This window comes from Helicoverpa zea, chromosome 5, assembly GCF_022581195.2.
Source record: "Helicoverpa zea isolate HzStark_Cry1AcR chromosome 5, ilHelZeax1.1, whole genome shotgun sequence".
Lineage (NCBI taxonomy): Eukaryota > Metazoa > Arthropoda > Insecta > Lepidoptera > Noctuidae > Helicoverpa > Helicoverpa zea.
In genome coordinates this window covers 10,170,686-10,194,527 of record NC_061456.1, presented here as the reverse complement: position 1 = coordinate 10,194,527, position 23,842 = coordinate 10,170,686, and the positions used below count along the sequence as shown (strand labels likewise).

The following is a 23,842-nucleotide window of genomic DNA, read 5'->3' as shown; positions in this document are numbered from 1 at the left end:
TACCTAATCAATGTAGACAAAACAGTCGGCCAACAGTTGGCCCGATGGCTGGTAATTTATTTCTGAAAGAAATTCGTGAATCCACTCAAAGGTTTTAGTCAATCTGATACCGGTCAATTACTTAATCCTTGTAATGTGTACTATAATTCATCCCCATACTGATTTATGACATTAATCAATAAACACAAAACATTGCTTTTTGACGAGGTTGATGATGTTGATGAGGGAAATAAAACAAAAAATGCATGTATTAAAGATTTAATTGAACATTTTAAAAGGCTGAAACATTAACGAGTTCATCCTTGCTTCGGTAACCACGTTAAACAAGTGGATCCTGTTACTCGAAAATTTTCTAATTATTAAATAGAAGACGGGTTAACCAATCAGTCTTACCAACTAATATTGGATTCCGTGATAGTTTTTTTATGAAGATAAGACAGACAGTTGCTCCATGTAAAATACTTATACTCAGTCTTGTCTTGTTAGACTGAAAGCCGTCCCCAACGTGACTAGGAAAAGGCTAGACTGATAATGAAATGTTTTATTTAAGACAATCTGGGGAACTAGCCATCTCTGGACAGTCACACAGTGGTATACATGGTGAAGTTGTGTTTAGTCTTAAGTATCCTGAGGCACAGAGGCACCCTGGACCCTCCTTCTGGTTTGGGTCACACTTGTACTTAGCTACTAAGGAGTTGCAGGTATTTGGGGGACATTCCTTGAAGTTTGGCGTGTAGACTTCGTTCTCATTAGGGCAGATGGAAGCTGTGGAAAAAACATATTTAAAATTATAATTTGGAGCGATTTTAGGTATATCTTAGAAGATACATTAGCCAAATGTTTGGATGAAGTCTTGTTTTCGAACTAATGATTCCACAAAGCTTTTAACTAGCTTAACGTTATGAAAATTAATTGAGACTGCTACAATTTGGTAATGACGCTTTTAACACACAAGATATTCTTACCTTCACACTCCTCAGAGGGGACGCAGTCTCCTTTTTCATTTCTGTAGTAATTTTCCTTGCACACACAGCCTCTGTGACATGGAGTTGCAGTACAAGGAGAACAGTTTTCAATTTTCGTGTCTCTTTCTGAACAGTTTTGGGGTCTGCAGGTCTTTTCCACGCATGGGGAGTACTCTTCATTGGCAGGACAAAGATCGGCTATAATAAAAATGATTATAAGTTCCAGTCTATAATTTCATAAGCCTAGTATTGTTGCACTTTAAAATTACTCAAAACTTACGGCATTCTTCAAATGGTATGCAAGTTCCATTAACTCTGCCATATCCTTCCTTGCACTGACATTTTGGGAAACATTCCAGGACTACACCTATTCTGAACGGGCATCGACCTTTAAGCCTAGGTTGGCCGCATTCATCGGTAGGGCAGTAAGGTGGGCAGGCGACATACTCTTCATTTGGAAGGTCACTGCAGTCAAACGGAGCTAAAAAGTAAATATGGAGACCATTACTGCTTTATGCTCAGATATACATTGTACTGCAACTTTTATTTGACATGTAAATGGACTTACGACAGCTAGAAGTGGGTATGCAAGTGCCGTTCTCAGCTCGTTTTTCGTTAAATCTGCATCTACAAGCCGGGGTGCATGGGAATAATGGAAGACATGTCTCTTTTTCATTAGGCGACTTTGGGCAATAATCCGAAGTACATTTTGATGGACAAGCGTCCAACACTTCATTTTCGCTACAGGTTATTTGAGCTGAAAATAAGAAGAATTAATTTATTTTACATTCATAAAATTAACTGGGGTTATGCAGTACATCTTATTAAAGTTCGATAAATAACTCACGAGGACACTGGTCTTCAGGTACGCAATCACCATTTTTGTCTCGAAGGAATCCTTCCTTACAGATGCACTCTTTGTCACAACCTGAGACTTGAGGGCAAGGCAAGGATAGACCTCTATGCGTACAATTCAGTGGTCTGCAAACAGCGTTGGCACATTCTGAAAATTCTTCATTAGGTGGACAGGTAACAGCTAAAAAATAAATCAAATTAGTTATTTTTCCCAATTGAACCCAATTTTGAAAATTCTACTTTATTTTTTATTATTACGTACCCTTGCATTCACTTTCAGCAACGCAGTTGCCATCGTCATCACGCAAGTAGCCCTCTTTGCATACACATCCTTCCACACAAGACCCCTCTGGGATACTCGGGCAGAATACAGGCCCACCCTTTTCAGTGCAAAACTGTGCTCTACAGGGTACTTGAATGCAATCTGAAAACTGCTCGTTTGATGGGCAGGTGGGAACTGCAAAAAGGAGATGAATTAATAATTTTTTTTTGTTGTTATAACAATATGATATTATGTTATTGGTTCCCTGAAAAATAAGAGCCTAAACAAATAATTATGTACTCACCGGGACACTGTTCTTTGGGTACGCAAACGCCATTTTCGTCTCGAAGGTAACCGTATTTACAGACGCAATCCTTTATACATTTGGAGACCGAAGGGCAAGGTGGAAGTATACCCCTTTCATCACAGTTTAGTGATCTACAAAGAGCGTTGGCGCAATCTACCAAATCTTCGTTAGGTGGACAGGTTTTGGCTAAAATTAAAAACAAAATTACAATTTTCACCATAATATTCGTGGTAAAATTGAAAAAAAAATGAAACACAGCAAATACTTACGGCCTTCTTCTTCATCACATTCCTCCTCGGGTACACAGGATCCAGATTCATCTCGTAAATAATTTTCTTTGCAAATGCATCCCGGTTTACAATCTCCGGTAACAATTCCCGGACAGCCCAATGGCATTCCCTTTTGAGTACAATTTTGGTGTCTACAGGTAGCTTGAACACATTCAGAAAATTCTTCGTTTTGTGAACATAATTTATCTGAAAATTAATAATGATTTCAAATATTTTTTTGTACTAATGTTTCTGAATATCTTACTTGACATGATATGTACGCTGTGTAATGCTTACCACACTGTTCTTCAAGAATGCATTCATCATTATAATCCTTAATGAGTCCTGGTTTGCAAACACATTTGTAATCACAAGGGGATGGTGCACAGCTGACGGCAAGGCCACGATTCCCGCAATTTACTTCAGGGGGACAAGACTGCACACACCGTAGCTCTTTGTTTGTTCCACACTCTATAATTTACGAAAGAATATATAAATTAAACATACATCTAAAATTAACTTTGTTAGTCTTATCTTCTGCAATATTACACTTTCTCTACAAAGTTCTTTAAGTGATTAAAAATTGTTTGTGAATCCCTTACCCTTAGTACATAGGTCTTCTGGTATACAGTATCCATTTACATCACGGAAATATCCTTCCTGACACACACATCCTTGTATGCAGTCGCCGTCAGCAACACTGGGACATGCTTTCAGAATATCCTTGTCTGAGCAATTCTGAGCTCTGCAAACTGCTTGGGTGCAGTTAGAAAACTCCTCGTTCTCGCTACAGGGACCGGCTGGAAAAAGAAGTAACTTATGTAGCTTGAATATGATATTTCCTTTTTATGCGTGTAATAAGGTGTCGAGAAATAGCAGTTGCCAAGGACAGTAACATGAAATAGACATGATTTCGACTTTTTGACATAAAAATTATGTTGCTATATGGTTGTACTTACGACATTCTTCCTCGGGTATGCATTCGTTAATTTCATCCTTTACAAAGCCTGGTCTGCAAACACATTTGTTTTCACAAGGGGACGGAGCACAGCTGACGGCAAGGTCACTATTATTGCAAGTCCTCTCAGGGGGACAGGATTGCACGCAACGTACCTCTTGGTTGTTTCCACATTCTAAAATTAACAAATAAGAAAATTGGTGACTGTAACTACAAATGATTATTATTGATATGATAAGCAATTTGCAAAACACGAAGGTCTGATTGTTGTTATTTTAGAGACATTAAATTTTGTACAAAGGATTTGATAGAATCAAAACTGACTTACGGTCATCACATAGTTCTACTGGTACACAGTTTCTATTTTGATCACGCAAGAATCCTTCCTTACACACGCATCCCTCTAAGCAAGAACCCTCTGGAATACTTGGACAGGGTATGGACTGATTCTTTTCACTGCAGAACTCAGCTCTACAGATCGCTTGAGTACAAGTCGAAAACTCTTCGTTAGGTTGGCAGGTGGGAACTGCAATTTTAAAATGTTGTATTTAATTAAAAAGTGAAATGATAATCATGGCGCTTAGAAGTAAAATCTGGAATAAACAGCTACTCACTGGGACACTGCTCTGTAGGCACACAGATGCCATTTTCGTCGCGAAGGTAACCGTATTTACAGACGCAATCCTTTATACATTTGGAGACCGAAGGGCAAGGTGGAATTATACCCCTTTCATCACAGTTTAGTGATCTACAAAGAGCGTTGGCGCAATCTACCAAATCTTCGTTAGGTGGACAGGTTTTGGCTAAAATTAAAAACAAAATTACAATTTTCACCATAATATTCGTGGTAAAATTGAAAAAAAATGAAACACAGCAAATACTTACGGCCTTCTTCTTCATCACATTCCTCCTCGGGTACACAGGATCCAGATTCATCTCGTAAATAATTTTCTTTGCAAATGCATCCCGGTTTACAATCTCCGGTAACAATTCCCGGACAGCCCAATGGCATTCCCTTTTGAGTACAATTTTGGTGTCTACAGGTAGCTTGAACACATTCAGAAAATTCTTCGTTTTGTGAACATAATTTATCTGAAAATTAATAGCAGCGTTTTACCTGAAATAAAACGCATATTAAATACTTACCTTATTTGAAGCTTACTAGTTTGAGATAGGCACCTACGTGTTTTCCGCTTTTATCTCCGTCCTTTTCTACCCCATATCTTGCATCTCTCTCGCACACCGACCAGTTTCACTCCCCACCAGGCAGGAGGCGACGAGTGTTCTCGGCGGCCACAGTTCGTCATTGAGTCGAAAACACCAGGCAGAAATTAAAATGTAAGCTTCAAATAAGGTAAGTATTTAATATGCGTTTTATTTCAGGTAAAACGCTGCTATTAAATTCTTGACCGTTATTTGAAGCTTACTAGTTTGAGACGTGTTTGTTATCGCCTGGTGGAAGTGGACGCCAATGTGAGCAAAAGCACAATGAAATTGTGTATGTAAATAGGTACTTAGGTACACGAGTAATCACATGTAAGTATGTGTATTGCGTCCTGGAATACTAATGTAATCAAAGTTAACTGGTACTGGTACTCAGCTACATCCTGTTAGACTGGAAGCCGACCCCAACATAGTTGGGAAATGGGCTCGAAGGATGAGTAATAAAAATTAAAAGAGAGATGCAAGAACAAAAGCAAAATTGATTTCATTTTCTAATAGTAATTAACAAAAACATTGCGATACTTCTTAATAACAATAGTAACAAAAATATAGACATTAATCAGCTGGATTAATTAAATAATCGAGATAACTTGCTACTTCTATTTAGTGGGTATCTTTCCCTTCTGTAAAAATGGGCAAATGTATTGCCTGATCGCCAATTACCCTTTGCTAATATATCGTCCAAAAGTATATTGTCAACACAGATTTTGACGCTACCGCCGAGTGGAAGCTTCCTGGGGTTGTAGTTATTCCTGCCTCTTTTAACAATGTCTTAATCCACCCGCATCATCGTTCGGGTGCCTGCCTTTGGTTGGCCTCTAACGGATATAAATAAATTTAAGGAATTAGCCGATGTCCGTCTATCTTCTAACAAGGCTTTAGTCTTTCTGACCCAATACACTGGACTTAGATTTATATTTTCCTGATTATCCATCAAACAACAACCCGACTGCCTATGACTAGAACTGTCGGTCTTAGAGCCAAAGACTGGCCATAAGATTAAATTATCTTTGTTGTTTTTGAAATGTTCTGGGTCTATTGCAAGCAAGGAAAGATCATGGACTCGCCTTTCCGAAACAAGCTAGCAAAAGAAAGAGCAGCAGTGTGCCTGGAAGTTGCAAATGGATTATTCTCGTCTACGTTTACTGCACTTAAGTAGGTTACCAATTGGTCATTATTCCAGATGGACGGCTTCCCGGGGAACAGGTTTGCTCAGCGCTATTGATTTTAAATTGTGTCCGACTAGAACGTGTGAACCTAGCTCTCCAGTGGTTTCTGCATTGCATAGTGTAGCTATAACTGACTTGTGTAATAAAATAGTATTGTATGTTAGTTTATTTACTATGTGTAAGTCTGCTAAAAATTGGGTAAGTATAGGTCCAAATAGGGATTCAAGGATTCATAGGATCCAATTTCATACTTTTCGCCCCAATTTAACCATCGACTCCAAGCTGATTGATAAGTGTTGCGTGTGGATTGAAGAAGACTTCAGTCGGAGAGACTCCTTGTCCCTCCCCCCCCCCATTTCCCTGACCTTGGCAGGGGGTATCCCCGTTGCTGTGTCTATCGGTTTCTGCTCGAGGTTCATCAGTGTGTAGGGTACTGCTAATGATCGGGACTTCAAATCTGCTCGCCAAAATACCTGGTGCCACCGAAGGAACTACTATGAGATTAACTCCCGTTCCTGAATTGAGATGACTGAGGACCAACGGTATAAGGTAAGGTGGCGGTAATACCCATGCTAGCGGGTAAGTCAAAACTTGAGAAAAAGGCATCGTGGAACCCCGCTTTCGGGTCCTTCAGATCTAGGGGCACGTAGTACACAACTATGTGTCCCTGGGCTCGCTTCGAGGCAAGTAGGTCCACTGCTGATACAAGATGCCACTCCGGTGGAGGTTTGTGTCGGGAGAGATGGTCTGCCTGACTGTTGAATAGGGCTGGTATATGATTCACGACGTGATAGATTTGATACAGCTCAAGATAACTGAATACTCTGTACGTCAAGTTCGGTAGGCTCCTTGATCGGGTGCCACCTTGATTTCTTAGATATGACACCACAGTCCCATTTTTGCATTGAAAAATGGCTGTTGATCTCTTTAGCAACTTGCCGTGATTTTCCAGTTAATACTGCAAGCATCTCTTTCAGATCGCAGTGAAAGCCTTTTTCTCTCTCGTTCCATGAACCCATTACGGGAGTTCCGTTCAGTTGTGCCCCCATCCTACATCGGAGGCGTCCGTGGTTATAAGGTGACAGGGAAGTGGCGAATGAATATCCAAGGTTTGGTGGCAGCTGACCAGCCACCACTTTAGATCTGCTAAGGCATCTGCTGGTAGGTTCAACATTGCTATACTCCATTCACCGAGCCGTGAGCCCACAATGTAACCAAAGAATGACACTTTTTCAAAATGGTGGGTATAACCCGACCGATGACAAAAACGTCACATTTTTATGTAAAATGTTCTTAGTATCGTGGTCTTCAATTAAGTAGGGTTCTATGTATGACAGTCAAGACTTCTAGGTTCATTTTACATGTAAACGATTTACTACATATTTCATTAAAAATTAAGAAAATAATTTACGGCCTTTATTATACATATTTGATTTCAAATAAGTTTGAAAAGATTGCATAAGTTCCACAGACATCGTTCTAAAATATCATTTCTAATGTTGTCAGTATATTACTTTCGTAGTTATTTTTATAAAATATGATCATTACTTCAATCGTGACTTATAAGAACCCTTTTTATGGTTTGTTCACCGTTTGGCTCACGGTTCCATGAATAGGGTAGGTATAGATTGCTGTTCAACACTGCATTGAGGAAAGTGAGGAGAGCCCGGTAATGCAGTCTGCCGTATGGAACAACGAAAACTTGCGAAGTTTAAAAGTCCTATCAAGCTATGCAGGTCTTCTAAGTTTGTCGTGCTGTTTGTCACGTAGTGCGTTTTGTCATTATCTTGTTGATAATGCTTGCGATTTATTCACTTGCCATCCAAAACGTGGTGCAAATGATCCCAAAGTAGGCAAATATATCTTGGTGAGCCACCAGAAAATCGAGATACACAATTATAAGTAACCCTTGAGTTTTCAAAGTTTGAGCCACCCAAATTGGTCACTGTGGCGAAGGTCTTGGGTGCCGTGCTTAAGCCAAATGGTAGGCACGTAATCTGAAGCAGTCTTCTTCTGTATACTAGTCGAAGAACATGTCTGTGACCTCCGGCTACCGGAAGGTAGAAGTAAGCCTGGGCGAGATCCACTTGCACAGCCATTCGTCTTTCTGAAGAAACTCTAGCACCCGAAAAACATTTATTAAACTGAAGGGTTCCGTAATTATGAACTTGTTGAGAACCTTGAGATTGAGTATTGGACGGTTCTTTCCGTCGCCTTTTGGGCACAAGAAACATATTGGAAAGGAAGCTGGCAGAATTTGCAGCTATCAATAGAACTTTTTGTTTTATCATTTGGGATATGACGACATCCATCTCTTTGGACTCTCTGGTCAAATCTGGCATTATCTATCAAAGGTGGCTCTTGGCCAATGGTATGCGATACCCAGTTATTATTTTTGACAAGAAAGGCGGAGCTCCCATTTCTTTCCATTGGTCTTGATATAATGTTAGGCAACCCGCCTGGAAAGTCATAACTTACGTGCCTTGTTGGACGCATCAAAGTCCGCCTGCGGTCCTGGACGCTTTCTGTTTCCTCTGTTGGACATGGTTCCTATTGTAATTTACTCGTGATATCCCAAGGGAGCTTTTAGAGTTTTGCGTCACACGCCATTCAGCGTGAGTGTGATTACCATTTCCCTTCGAGGGAAGGTTATAATGGCGACTCTTCGAAAGTCGATCCAAAAAGCCACCCTGCGAGGGTAGATTGCAATGATGGTACGACCCGCAACATGCATGATTGGTACCCTGCGAAGGTCCGTGATAATGAGCCGACCCCTGCGGGGGGTGGCTAGTATACTTACTGGTCCCTGCTTTGTAATGATGCTGCGACTCGCAAAATGCAAGATTGGTACCCTGCGCGGGTCCGTGATAATGAAACGACCCCTGTGGAGGGTGGCTAGTATACTTACTGGTCCCCACTTTGTAATGATGCTGCGTCTCGCAACATGCAAGATTGGTACCCTGCGCGGGTCCGTGAAAATGAGCCAACCCCTGTGGGGGGTGGCTAACATACTTACTGGCAGTCCTAGGCGGAGCGTACCAAGTCTTTCAAGGCCGAAAAGCATCACACGCCGAGATAATGAGCCGACCCCTACGGGGGGTGGCTAACAGACTTACTGGCAGTCCGAGGGGAGCGTACCAAGTCTTTCAAGGCCGAAAAGCATCACACGCCGAGATAATGAGCCGACCCCTACGGGGGGTGGCTAACAGACTTACTGGCAGTCCGAGGGGAGCGTACCAAGTCTTTCAAGGCCGAAAAGCATCACACGCCGAGATAATGAGCCGACCCCTACGGGGGGTGGCTAACAGACTTACTGGCAGTCCGAGGGGAGCGTACCAAGTCTTTCAAGGCCGAAAACCATCACACGCCGTGATAATGAGCCGACCCCCATGGGAGGTGGCTAACAGACTTACTGGTAGTCCGAGGGGAGCGTACCAAGTCTTTCAAGGCCGAAAAGCTTTCTTGACACCATCAGCCCTCTTCAAGTGCGGTAGTGATCAGTCCGAACTAAGGAGATGCTGGTTGGACCGCACCTCACACCATTCTTTTTTGTCAAACCGTTGAACGCCTTGCAGGATTGAACTAGGGCCACAGGTGCCTTAGGAACTTCGGGCTTGCTTTCTTTTCCATAGTCACGTGCACGGGCTGTGGTAGCTTTATTATTTACCGCATCTGTATTTGCTTTATAAGTCACTCATTCTGAAAACAAATTACTGAAAAAAAAAGTACACGGAAGAAACTCGTGACAAAAAAGGGGTAGATGTACAAAATATTAACACTTGATTTCGCAAAATCGAATATCGAACGGTAAAACCGTTAACAAATTGTATAAAATATTATAAACTCACCTGTGTTCTGCGAGAGCACTGAGTTTATTTTTCAACGAAATACTACAGCGGTTGGTTAGACAACCTTCTCGGGCGGAAAACAAGACGCCAATGACGAACTGTGGCCGCCGAGAACACTCGTCGCCTCCTGCCTGGTGGGGAGTGAAACTGGTCGGTGTGCGAGAGAGATGCAAGATATGGGGTAGAAAAGGACGGAGATAAAAGCGGAAAACACGTAGGTGCCTATCTCAAACTAGTAAGCTTCAAATAACGGTCAAGAATTTAATAATTATTTCAAATATTTTTTTGTACCAATGCTTCTGAATATCTTACTTGACATGATATGTACGCTGTGTAATGCTTACCACATTGTTCTTCAAGAATGCATTCATCATTATAATCCTTAATGAGTCCTGGTTTGCAAACACATTTGTAATCACAAGGGGATGGTGCACAGCTGACGGCAAGGAAACGATTCCCGCAATTTACTTCAGGAGGACAAGACTGCACACACCGTAGCTCTTTGTTTGTTCCACACTCTATAATTTACGAAAGAATATATAAATTAAACATACATCTAAAATTAACTTTGTTAGTCTTATCTTCTGCAATATTACACTTTCTCTACAAAGTTCTTTAAGTGATTAAAAATTGTTTGTGAATCCCTTACCCTTAGTACATAGGTCTTCTGGTATACAGTATCCATTTACATCACGGAAATATCCTTCCTGACACACACATCCTTGTATGCAGTCGCCGTCAGCAACACTGGGACATGCTTTCAGAATATCCTTGTCTGAGCAATTCTGAGCTCTGCAAACTGCTTGGGTGCAGTTAGAAAACTCCTCGTTCTCGCTACAGGGACCGGCTGGAAAAAGAAGTAACTTATGTAGCTTGAATATGATATTTCCTTTTTATGCGTGTAAAAAGGTGTCGAGAAATAGCAGTTGCCAAGGACAGTAACATGAAATAGACATGATTTCGACTTTTTGACATAAAAATTAGTTGCTATATGGTTGTACTTACGACATTCTTCCTCGGGTATGCATTCGTTAATTTCATCCTTTACAAAGCCTGGTCTGCAAACACATTTGTTTTCACAAGGGGACGGAGCACAGCTGACGGCAAGGTCACTATTATTGCAAGTCCTCTCAGGGGGACAGGATTGCACGCAACGTACCTCTTGGTTGTTTCCACATTCTAAAATTAACAAATAAGAAAATTGGTGACTGTAACTACAAATGATTATTATTGATATGATAAGTAATTTGCAAAACACGAAGGTCTGATTGTTGTTATTTTAGAGACATTAAATTTTGTACAAAGGATTTGATAGAATCAAAACTGACTAACGGTCATCACATAGTTCTACTGGTACACAGTTTCTATTTTGATCACGCAAGAATCCTTCCTTACACACGCATCCCTCTAAGCAAGAACCCTCTGGAATACTTGGACAGGGTATGGACTGATTCTTTTCACTGCAGAACTCAGCTCTACAGATCGCTTGAGTACAAGTCGAAAACTCTTCGTTAGGTTGGCAGGTGGGAACTGCAATTTTAAAATGTTGTATTTAATTAAAAAGTGAAATGATAATCATGGCGCTTAGAAGTAAAATCTGGAATAAACAGCTACTCACTGGGACACTGCTCTGTAGGCACACAGATGCCATTTTCGTCGCGAAGGTAACCGTATTTACAGACGCAACCTTTGACACATTTCGGGACCGAAGGGCAAGGAGGAAATGTACCCCTTTCCCTACAGTTTTGTGCTCTGCAAAGAGCGTTGGCGCAATCGACCAGATCTTCGTTAGGTGGACAGGTTTTGGCTAAAATTAAAAACAAAATTACTGTCATTGGTACATTCGTGGTAACATTGTCAAAAAATAAAACACGGAAAATACTTACGGCCTTCTTCCTCATCACATTCCTCCTCAGGTACACATAATCCTGATTCATCTCTCAAGTAATTTTCTTGGCAAATGCAACCCGATTTACAATCTCCGGTAACTATTCCCGGACAGCCCAATGGCATTCCCTTTTGAGTACAATTTTGGTGTCTACAAGTAGCTTGAACACATTCAGAAAATTCTTCGTTTTGTGAACATAATTTATCTGCAAAAGCAATTTAAAAAAAAAACTGATTAAAAGTACAGCCTGACTGAAGTACCAAAGATAAACTAAGATCGCTTTAGAAATTGACAAAAGAATAAGGACGCTCAGCCTTCCTTCATTAAATAAAACTTAAAGTTTTAGCAATGGACTGGCCCTAAGGATGACAATAAAACATCTTTTTACATTGTAATGCGGTCTGTGTAATGCCTACCACATTGTTCCTCAGGAATGCATTCATCAAGATCATCTTTTACAAAGCCTGGTTTGCAAACACATTGGTCTATACAAGGAGATGGCGCACAGCTGACGGCAAGGTCACGATTATTGCAAGTCTTTTCAGGGGGACAGGGCTGCACGCAACGCAGCTCTTGATTTATTCCACAGTCTACAAATAACAATTACTTGTAATTTTTTTGCTATTCTTTTAGAGACACTTAATTTTGGACAAAGGATTTAATAGAATCAAAACTGGCTTATAAAACCCTTACGCTCATCGCATAGTTCTTCTGGTATACAATATCTGTTTTCATCACGCAAGAATCCTTCCTGACACACGCATCCTTCAGAGCAAGATCCCGCTGGGATTCCTGGACAGGGTATGGACTGATTCTTTTCCGTGCAGTACTCAGCTCTACAGATCGCTTGAGTGCAATTTGAAAATTGTTCGTTAGATTGGCAGGTGGGAACTGCAAATGAAAATTTTTGAAATCAATTAAACAATGGTATGTGGTAACGGCTGTCATTGAACATCCTTGGCAGTCGTCACGGGTAGTCAGTCTAACCAAGGGGTACTGGGTTGCCCAGGTAACTGGGTGGAGGAGGTCAGATAGGCAGTCGCTTCTTGTAAAGCACTGGTACTTAGCTGAATCCGGTTAGACTGGAAGCCGACCCCAACAAAGTAGGGAAAAAGGCTCGAAGGATGATGATGTGGTAATGGTAGCACCTTGAAAATTGAAATCTGGAATAAAAACCTACTCACCGGGGCACTGTTCTGTAGGCACACAGACGCCATTTTCGTCGCGAAGGTAGCCGTATTTACAGACACATTCTTTTATGCATTTCGTGACCCCAGGGCAGGGTAAAAGCATACCCCTTTCTCTACAGTTTAGTGCTCTGCAAAGAGCGTTAGCACACTCTGCCACTTCTTCGTTAGGTGGACAGGTTTTGGCTAAAATAAAATTACAAAATTACAGATTTCAACGTAACATTCGTGATAACATTTAAAAAAAAACGAGGCAAAAACTTACGGCCTTCTTCCTCATCACATTCCTCCTCAGGTACACATAATCCTGATTCATCTCTCAAGTAATTTTCTTTGCAAATGCAACCCGATTTACAATCTCCGGTAACAATTCCCGGACAGCCCAATGGCATTCCTTTTTGAGTACAATTTTGGTGTCTACATGTAGCTTGCACACATTCAGAAAATTCTTCGTTTTGTGAACATAATTGATCTGGAAAAGTAATTAAAAAAAAAAAAACGATTAAAAATACTTTCCAAGTTGTAAATAGAAATATTTAAAATTACTTTAGGCATCGATATCGATCGTCACAGGGATATCGCTCAGCATTCCTTCTCCCATCTTTAATAAAAGCAATGGACTGGTCCTAGAATGGATGAGACATGAAACATAATGTTTCTTTGATTTTTACTCCAGACCATCCAATTTATTATAATATGCGATCTATGCACTGCTTACCACATTGTTCCTCAGGAATGCATTGCCCATTATCGTCTTTCACGTGTCCTGGCTTGCAAACGCATTTGCAGACATAAGGGGATGGTGGACAGGTGACGGCAAACCTACGAGTACTGCAAGTCTTCTGAGGGGGACACGAGTTCATGCAACGTAGCTCTTGGTTTGTTCCACATTCTAAAACAACAAAATATTGCTAAAATGACCTATGTAATGATAAGTACTCGATCATTGGTTGTGACTGTGTATCGATTAGTCGGATTTGGTTACTTCATTGTAATCTTTAAAATTTTTGTTAATTGTACATGTAAAATATTGTTTTTATGTATGAGTCCCTTACCTTTATTACATAGTTCTTCTGGTACACAGTATCCGTTAGCATCACGGAAGTATCCCTCCTTACAAATGCATCCTTGTTTGCAGTCACCGTCAGCAACACTTGGACATGCTTGCGGAATTCCCTTGTCTGTGCAATTCTGAGCTCTGCAAACTGCTTGGGTGCAGTTAGAAAACTCTTCGTGCGCGGTACAGAGATCGGCTGGAAAGAGTATTATATGGTAATCATTGTTGCTCGTTGTCTCAAGGTTAACAAATATTTCAAGTATCGCCATAAAACAATTCGAATGTAGTTTGGTTTTCCACCCAATTCATAAATCTTCTGGTCTTTGGTAGGCTTGGCGACATTTAATACCTAGTTTAAGCAATACATACCGCTGCATTCATTTTCGGCAATGCATTCACCGTTTTTATTACGTAAGTAGCCCTCTTTGCACACGCATCCTTCTAAACAGGATTCCTCCGGGATATCTGGACAAGGAATGTCCTGACCCTTATCTTGGCAGAATTGAGCTCTGCAGATCCTTAAGAAGCACTTTGAAAACTCCTCGTTAGATGGGCAGGTAGTGGCTGCAAAAATACCATTTATAAATATACAGAAATTATTATAATACAATAACAAATTGCTGAGACAAAAACAGACCACCGGGACACTGTTCTTTAGGAACGCAAACTCCGTTTTTGTCGCGAAGGAAATTCTCTTTACAAACGCTTGATTTTTCGCAATAACTCCGTACAGTTTAGTGGTCTACATAGAGCGTCGACACAGTCCGATCATTCCTCGTTAGGTGGACAGGCAATCACTAAAAATAATTCCAGTATTTTTTTGGCCAAAAGAAAATACATAAAAGCTATTCATAAAAATTGATACTAATAAAGGTGCAGGTCCGGATGGTATGGTCCCCCTAAATTTATAGCAATGTGTTCATCTGAATTAGCTTTTCCTCTTATGTTAATTTATAATAAGTTGTTGTGTACCGGTACATTTCCTTCAGAGTGGAAAATAGCAAAGATTGTTCCTGTTTATGAATCAGACGAAACAGAAATTGTATCTAACTACAGACCTATCTCGATTTTATCAGCATTTTCAAAAATTATTGAATCACTAGTTTGCCCATATGTACATAACCATCTTAGATTATACTTAAATGAAAATCAGCATGGGTTTGTAAAACAACGCTCCACCAGCACTAATCTAGTGCCATTCACTGAAATGTTAATAGCTGCGGTAGATTCCGGTCAACAAGCTGACGTTATCTATACAGATTTTAGTAAAGCTTTCGACAAAGTCTCACACAATATTCTAATTTCAAAAATGCACGCTTACGGTATATCTGGTTCAATGTTACAATGGTTGAATTCATATTTGCAGCATAGATACTTTTTTGTTGCGGTTAATGGCTATCAATCATCTCTCAGGGGAGTCACTTCCGGAGTTCCTCAGGGTTCGCATTTGGGTCCGGTTTTATTTAATTATTTTATTAATATATAGATATTTATGTACGCTGATGACTTAAAAGCTGTTAAGATAATTACTGGTCCTGATGATGTTAAAGGCTAAGCCAATAGGCTTGTCGAATGGTGTCATAAAAATTATATGCACCTAAATGCTAAAAAGTGTCACCAAATGACATTTACAAGAAAAATTGCGAAAAATGTTGTTGCATCTGAATACTTAATTAACGGCATTGTTTTAAAAGAAGCTGATACCATGCGTGATCTCGGTGTAATATATGACAAAAAAATAACATTCGTACCACATGTCAACTCCATAACCAAAAAAGCTTCCAAAATGATAGGATTTGCAGATCATTCAAAAACAATAGCACAAAAATATTACTGTACAATAGTTTAATCCGGAGTATTTTAGAGTACTGTAGTGTGATATGGCGACCTCACTATGCCGTGCATTCTTTGCGACTCGAGCGGGTTCAAAAACGTTTTCTTTGGCATTTAGCGTTTTCAAATGGCCTAGTCAAAAAAATACGTTCTTATGAGGAGAGATTGAAGTATTTCAGAATGAAATCTTTAGATACGCGTCGTAAACTCAATGATGCTATTTTTGCGTGCAAAATTTTTTCCCACAAAAAGTCATCTCAGTTGCTGGCTCTGTTTAGGCTTCGTGTGCCGTCGAGAATTCCACGCAGTCCTATCACAGCCTAGTATGCACCCCAGCGAAGAACAGTGTTGGGCGCTTATTCTCCCTGCGCAAGGCTCTGTAAGGTCATCAATGGCTGTAGCGATAGACTCGACTTGCATTCACACAAAAGTAAAAAGTCTATTCTCTCGGGCCTGACTGAATTCTGACAGTTTTTAGTTTTTCTGTATTAGTATTTCTGTTCGTAATTATTTTTTTTAATTGATGATAATTTATTGTAATATCAATTAGTGTTATTTTAAAGTTAACTTTTATCACTTTTATCGCTTTCTTCCTTTTGTAATTATGTACATTATCACTTTTATATATACTGTTTGGCTTATTTAATTTCACTGTACTTGTAAATTAGTAATAACGTGCATGTCTATACTGAAATGTTGAGTTTACCTATAAGTAATTGTTGTACAACTGCTATTCTACTGTACTAGCTCGTAAGTTCTTGTTTCTTGTATAAACAATTGTTGGTGAACCAGATACATAAAGTAAAAAAATAAATAAAATAAAACAAAAACTTACGTTCTTCTTTCTTCTCACAGCTCTCCTCAGGTACACAGAATCCGGATTCGTCTCTCAAGTAATTTTCCTTGCAAATGCATCCCGTTGTACAATCTCCTATGTTGAAATTCGGGCACTCCACAGTCAGTCCCTTCTGAGTACAATTTTGTGCTCTGCAGGTAGATTCAACGCAGCTCGACCACTCTTCGTTGAAAAGACATGTATTCACTGAAACATATTTTTTGTATGAAACGAGTTATTTTGCTAGCAAAACCTCATGAAACCTGAACCTCATGAACCTCATTTAATGAAATAGTTTGTCTTACGTTTGCAAAGTCTTTCTGGTACACAGTATCCGGATTCATCACGCAAGGACCCTTCCTGACACACGCATCCTTGTATGCAGTCGCCGTCAGCAACATTCGGACACGCTTGCGGAATATCCTTGTCTGAGCAATTCTGAGCTCTGCAAACTGCTTGAGTGCAGTTAGAAAACTCTTCGGATGGTTGGCAGGGATTGGCTGCAAAAAAAATACTTTCTTCATAAAACAATTTCCGTAATAGGTCTCTGTTATATTAGAGTTTATCCGACAAATATGATTTAATTATTATTTTTTACTTTACTACTCAATAAAATACTAACGTATACATTGGTCTTCAGGTATACAGTCGCCGTTTTCGTCTCGCAAGTAGCCGACTTGGCACACACATCCCTTAATGCATGATCCTGCAGCGATACCAGGGCACGGTATTGGCCAATTCTTTTGTTCGCATTTCTGTGCTCTACAGACTATTTGTGTACATTCTGTAAACTGCTCATTTGGTGGGCAGGTGGTGGCTGAAAATTGAATTGCGCTGTAAATTACTTGAGTCCGTATAGTTATGTATTGTCATACATTTTTCGTATACATTTTATAAAACCTTTTCATACAATCGTACTACAAATGCTACTTACGTTCAGGTTCCTTTTTACATTGATCTTGTGGTACACAAACCCCATTTTCGTTTCGCAGGAAACCTTCTTCACATACACATCCTTTCAAGCAGAATTTAGGGTCCAATCGGACGCAAGGAACTGACTGGTCCTTTTGGGTACAGTTCAGAGCTCTGCACTCTCCTTGTATGCATTCTGAATATCTTTCATTGGCAGGGCAAACTCCAGCTGTGAATTAAGTAGTTTTTTCGTATCACATTTTTTTCTAAAGAATAACTTTGAAACTATTGGGGTATATAATGATAGCCTGCAATTTTATGCTCGCATCATCAGCTTAGTAATTAACTTGATTCAAAATGCTCACTGATTTCCTAGTCTTTGTTATTTTTGCAATTGAATACTTACGGCACTGTCCATAAGGTACACATTCGCCATTGAGTCTCCAATAGCCTTTCTTGCATCTGCATTGGGGATTGCATATCAGTACTATTCCTATTTTTCCGAAAAGTCGTGGACATTCTCCAGTTGGAGAAGCTTGGCTGCAGTCATCAGTGGGACACAGAGGGGGGCATGGATCAAACTCTTCATTGGGTCTTGCACTGCAGTCGAAGGGAGCTGGAAGATTGATGAGTTATAGAAAGAGATTTAGGACCTAATGTTTTGACTTTCAAGATTTCAAAGTTTATGTATTTTTTTATCATTACAGATAAACTAAAAACACAATACGGAATAATGTTGAAAGGGAGAACTAAGATCCTAGTGACCGTAGTATGAACAAATGACCAAATATTTTACACACATAAAAAAACCCTTGCATGTCATTCCAATTTTGAATTCAGATTGGGAACTTACGACAACTCCTAGTGGGTATACAAGTCCCATTGGCTGCTCGACGATGGTTAAAGGCACATTTGCACGCTGGTGGAGGACAAACTTCTTGCGGCTCACAAAAGGTACTCTCTTTGGTTTCTTCCGTCGGGCAGTAGTCAGAAGCGCAGTCTGTCGGACAGTTGGCAAGGACTTCGTTGTCACCGCATGTGGTTGGGCCTGTCAAAATGGAAGAACGATTAACGATTCGCCCAGAAAGTTCCTGTGTCAAATACATTGCAATATATTAATGGTGAATTTTGAAGACATTTTATGGTTAACTTGCACCCTCCCCCCAGCTGCGTTTGGAATATGTACCTATATATTCCTAAACCATCATCACGTATCATTCTATTTATTGGTGAATACCAGATGAAAACTCATTCTGTCGCTTGAGCTGATCGCGAGAAGACAGCCGCTTTAGAGAAGTTTCTATTTCTATACGTAGTGATTCCTTCAATCTAATAAACTACTTGAAAACTACACTAGACACTTACATTTTTCTGCCGGTATACAATTGCCATTATCATTTCTCAGATAGTTTTCTTTGCAGACACAAGCCTGCTTACAAGACGTGGTATCCTGTTCAGAGTATTGATACGGCTGTCCCTTCTCCGAGCAGTATTGAGCTCGTTGGACTAATTGCGAGCAGTGAGAATACACTTCGTTCTTCGGACATTTTTTTACTAAAAAGCAAAATCAATAATCGATAATTTAACTATAACAATATAAATCCGAACATTACCTTGGCAGAGGCTGTATTTTAACCTCAAATTGGTAGATATACCAATAAGTTAAAAAAAAAATAAAGAACAAAATTGTAATTCCATAACGCTGTTATGCCTACAGAAACACTTTAAACAAAAGTTTTATTTGAACAATGTTTAAAATATTTGTCATATTTATAGAACTGAAACTATACAGATTTATTTGACAAAGTTTATTGGACTACATGCTGTTTATTGGAAATGATTTCCAACTGTATCAACAGACGTAATGGCTAATAAATTAACGACCTTTTCAAAATAATTTTGTGACTAAAAACATGAGAAAAATAATTTAGAGGCAAATGAACCTTGAAGCAAAAAATGTGTCTGGGGAAAGAACCACTGTTCAGTTGATTTTAATTTATTACTGCTTATTAATAATTGTAAAAATATTCGAAACTCAAGATGTCATTATGATTTTTATGTACGAAAAAAAAAAAAAATATTGCAGCGTATTTTTTAGGGTTCCGTACCTCGAAAGGAAAAAACGGAACCCTTATAGGATCACTTTGTTATTTATTTAAAACACTTTCACGTTGTACCCCGATTTTGATTCGAGTAATGTTCTCCGATGAACAGTAAATTAATATTATTGCATAGTATGTAATATTGGGTTTACCCACGTGTTTATATGACATCAGTACCTATAGAATAATCTGCAATAACGTGTGATTTCTATCTTTTGATTATGTAGTGTGTACATCCGAACAGGAAGGTCAAGCTGTTTATAATAAACTGTACATTAAAACAAACTAGGTACTCAAATCTAGGTACTCTATGAACTGATGTACGGTAGACTGCACATCAGTGGTAACTGTCATGCACCTTAACTCAATAGTAATAAGTACGATTTTCCTATAAAACTGTTACCACTGACGTGAAGTTGACTGTACCTAGGCATAGAATAAATGTGATTTTTTAACCATATTATAAAAGGAGGTTCTCAGTTTAACTTGTAAGTATGTTTGTGCGCGATTATTTGATGTTTGGCTGAACCGATTTATTAAATGTTTGTCAGACTTAGTAGAAGGATTTAGGTTTGTAGTGAAGTCGGTTTTTTTCCAGAAGAGGCTTACTGATAAATAGATTAATGCTCTCTGAAATTATCAGTAAAAATGAATGTTTTTATTTGAATAACAATTTTAAGTATTTAACAATAAGCAAATATAATTAAAGTATTTATTTGTTTTTAATAGCTATCTTTTAAAATCGTGAATTCTTAATTAAGATATTAGAAATGCGTGATAATACTTATCATTTAATTTTTATTGTTTTGTTTTTGGTATTTTTTTATGTGTTTCGTTAATCTAGTACCTAATATTTAACGACTCATGTAAGCCACGTTTTATATTATAGGTACATACCTAAGTACAATAATATTATATAGTTATTTATACTAAAGTTAACGTCTTAAAATAGAAGGCTCATCTATTTTGACGAAACCGGTTCTTACAAATGGTTAAAAAACCATCGGCATTGGTTATCTATAAAAACTAAGATGTTTTCCTCAAGGCATTAGCTAATGTTAGACTCTGTATTTCCATATTTCTTCTTTATATACTTTGTTAGATTTTCTGGTTCATCTAACTAAGTCGTAAATGGCACCAACAAATATTTAAATAATTAGTTGTTACTATAGTGTGAGAATTATTTATTATGCAGATATCATTAAGTTCGCGGGATTACCCCGGAAACCCGGAAGTGTACTTTTTATAGGTATTATTACCTACTACAGTTTACATATAGTTTCACCTACACCATCTATCTATTTCACCATTTTCAGTAAAATGGGTTCAGCCGTTCTTGAATGATGAATAGAGTAATAACACAACTTTCTTTCATATAGAGAGATTTATATGGCAAAGGCAAAGGTAACATAGATTAAAAGATATCACTGTTGAGACAAACTTACCTCTATGACATTTTTTCTTTTGCTTGACTAGACTGATGTCATTTGAAGAATCATCGAATGGCGATGTTTCACTGGTTGGTGACGACGCTTGTGGGTCTAAAGAAGATAGTACAAAAGTTGAAATAAATGTCACTACTAACACACTAATAAGGTCCGTATTACAGAAGGCTACTCAAGTCCTGATCTCTGTTTAAAACTAGATTTGAGTTGAGATTTAATTTTAGAACGCTGCTCAAGCATAGATTCGGTGATCATAGTTCAGCCGAGTGTAGATCATTACTCAGTTGTAGATTACAGTTTAAGTAGAGATTTGAACTATAATCACGCAAGTGTGGTCGACACCGCGCTTGAGCAGAGATTTCCTTGTCAGTTTAGCAAATAATTTGTTGTCGAATAGGAAGTTAAAATTAAATGACTAACAAAAAATTGATATTTTTGAAGAAATTGATTATTATGATAATATATTTCCTATCGATGATTCGAAGAAAAGGTTGAACAGAACTTCAGCGTTCCTCTCAGATATCTCAGAGGTGTATAGGTACATACAATTATAAATGATTAAACACACTTGTTTTTCTCTCAATAAAATACTATGTAAAAATGATCATCTTTTTTATTAATTCACACTTAAAATTACTATAAAACAATTATAAATAATCACAAAAAGATTGCTCTGGGCTCGTCTGCAGAGATATCTCTTCAATTCTTGTGTTGGAAAATCAACAGCATGGGCTTCATTTATTTCCATTAAACAGTCCACATTATCGATTTTCTTACATTCCACGATACCTTAAAATTCTTTGAATATTTCGATAAGAAAATGTATATCCCACCAAAAACATTAAATGTAAAAAAAAAGCCAATCCTCTACGCAATTCCTCCACCGTAAAAAGTTCACATAAAAAATAAAAAAAAAGAAAACATTCCATTCTACGAACACGCTCGTATTTGTAATTTTAGATATTACAACCAACTGCTATAGGTATTATTGGCGTATAAATAATGGCGTATAAGGCGTAAAAATGGCATTTTTAAATAAAACCTACAATTAAAAAGCCTATGTTTTCTTTAAATCATGATTTCATTAATAATTAGATGTTAAACTAAATTCTTATTTTGCGTAAGTTGTAACAAAGTTGGCGAAAAAAATAAAATGTAAACGAAAACAGCTATTCTCTGCTTGAGGCACGATTTGAATCTCGATTCAGCTGAGTGCAGTTTAAGTACTGTTCTGAAATAAGAACAACCCTCAAGTGCAGATTCCATATTTAAACTATGATCAGGTGATTCGAGATCAAACTTGACTTGAGTAGCCTTCTGTAATACGGACCTTAGTCTCCTAATCATCCTGCCGGGGCTGCGGGATTGTTTGAAAGAGTTACCGCGGCGCTGGTACATAAAGGCCTACGACGGAACACGACGGTTTTTAGTCAGTAAGTCTGACACTCCCTCACCGCTGCTAACCCACAGCGAGTCAGGGTCATTTGATGATTTTGACGTCGTTAAAAAAGTCTCCTAATCATCATCATCAGCATTTTTATCATAGTACTGCTGGGCCTCCTATCGCTCGGAGAAGAATTGAGCATTAACCACCACGCTTGATCAATGCGGGTCGGAGTCTCTTAATGTGATTGTTTAATTATGTAATATTTTCATCATTTAGTAAAATTAATACCTACTTATAACTTGAGAATTGTTGACTTGACAACACAGACCTTGATGGTTTTTTTAAAGACTAATTCGCAGCTGGCCTTATTTTATAATAAAAAAACACAAATTGATAAATAAATTCAATGCTCATATGTAATATTTTAGACGGTTTAGAGTAACAAAATCAAAGCGAATGGCGTCCAAATACTGGTATTAATTACTTTTCAAAATTTTCCAAATTAGATGAACATGAAAGTTTCATCTCTAAACAAACATTAGACAGTTTATAAAGACCTGTCTTTACTCGTTTTCAATAACTTAACTTGCACGTGGAAAAAACGGTATTTCCCGGCCTTTTCCCGATAACCTATCAACCCAAAACACTGCATGAATGTATTGATAATAATAATATGTATGGATCAACAACATCGTTCAATCATCATCACCACATGATCAGAATCACGTGAAAAATGAGAAAGAGATGATTCATTATTCAGTTTTAATTTCGAAAATAAATCACTTATTTTATCAGATAATCAGTGTTAGATATACTGTTAATTAGCCGATTAGCCGTAGGGGGTAAGAGTAGATAAATTTTGGAGCCGGTAAGTACGTAAATCATAGTTAATTATAATGTGTGAAAATAGTAATGGTATAAAAGTTTTTTATTTTTTGATAAACCAATGATCTGTTATTAAAAAATGTCCTTACCTGTACATAGAACTAAAACAAATACATGAGCCACTAAAGCGACACTACACAGTAATCTACCCGTCATCGCGTCTAAATTACTTCTGAAATAATTTTACATTCAGTATAACTTATATACAAAATAATACACGCGTTTCAAAAACCAGGTGTTTTATTAAGCACGATATATTCACAACAATAACATATCCATCGTGACTTCCAATAGATATACAGTAAAACCTGTTTGGTGTGTTTTTTTTTACATAATATGACGTAGTTCGTCAGTCTATGACAAGACTTCCCCGGTGCCGCATAGATTGTTTTGGCGCGAAGAGCGTCATTCTTTTTTTGAAATGAGTCCGGTTTTTACCTTTGTGTAATAACAC

General features: G+C 38.4%; 1 protein-coding gene across 3 annotated transcripts; it reads right to left on the bottom strand.

Moving 5' to 3' along the window:
* Positions 1–242: 242 nt before the first annotated feature.
* Positions 243–23,628, bottom strand: LOC124630549 (zonadhesin-like). Of its 3 annotated transcripts, XM_047164503.1 has the most exons (36): positions 23,478–23,628; positions 21,117–21,212; positions 18,935–19,123; positions 18,423–18,617; positions 17,976–18,185; positions 17,592–17,798; positions 17,280–17,474; positions 16,963–17,157; positions 16,658–16,864; positions 14,359–14,553; positions 13,988–14,185; positions 13,651–13,824; positions 13,198–13,404; positions 12,930–13,118; positions 12,439–12,636; positions 12,162–12,335; positions 11,744–11,950; positions 11,476–11,664; positions 11,190–11,387; positions 10,863–11,036; positions 10,507–10,704; positions 10,202–10,375; positions 4,502–4,708; positions 4,231–4,419; positions 3,945–4,142; positions 3,618–3,791; positions 3,261–3,458; positions 2,956–3,129; positions 2,659–2,865; positions 2,387–2,575; positions 2,083–2,277; positions 1,813–2,001; positions 1,534–1,722; positions 1,246–1,446; positions 966–1,163; positions 243–765 (listed from the first exon to the last, which is right to left on the bottom strand). In XM_047164503.1, exons 1-36 carry the CDS (start codon positions 23,542–23,544, stop codon positions 542–544), a joined length of 6,768 nt encoding a protein of 2,255 aa, XP_047020459.1. In that variant the 5' UTR covers positions 23,545–23,628; the 3' UTR covers positions 243–541. The 3 variants fall into 3 exon arrangements, with proteins under 3 accessions (XP_047020459.1, XP_047020460.1, XP_047020461.1); XM_047164504.1 differs by lacking the exon at positions 12,162–12,335; XM_047164505.1 differs by lacking the exons at positions 12,162–12,335; positions 12,439–12,636; positions 12,930–13,118; positions 13,198–13,404.
* Between the last annotated feature and the right edge of the window lie 214 nt (positions 23,629–23,842).

What these genes read in the sequence shown, in the direction of transcription:
- LOC124630549 (XM_047164503.1), bottom strand. Translation starts at nt 23,544, where the DNA reads ATGACGGGTAGATTACTGTGTAGTGTCGCTTTAGTGGCTCATGTATTT. An exon ending in GCCTACAGAACAGTGCCCCG is followed by an intron (nt 12,637 to 12,929) that starts GTGAGTAGGTTT and finishes TTTCATTTGCAG; the next exon opens with TTCCCACCTGCCAATCTAAC. An exon ending in AGTAGAACTATGTGATGACC is followed by an intron (nt 3,792 to 3,944) that starts GTAAGTCAGTTT and finishes TGTTAATTTTAG; the next exon opens with AATGTGGAAACAACCAAGAG.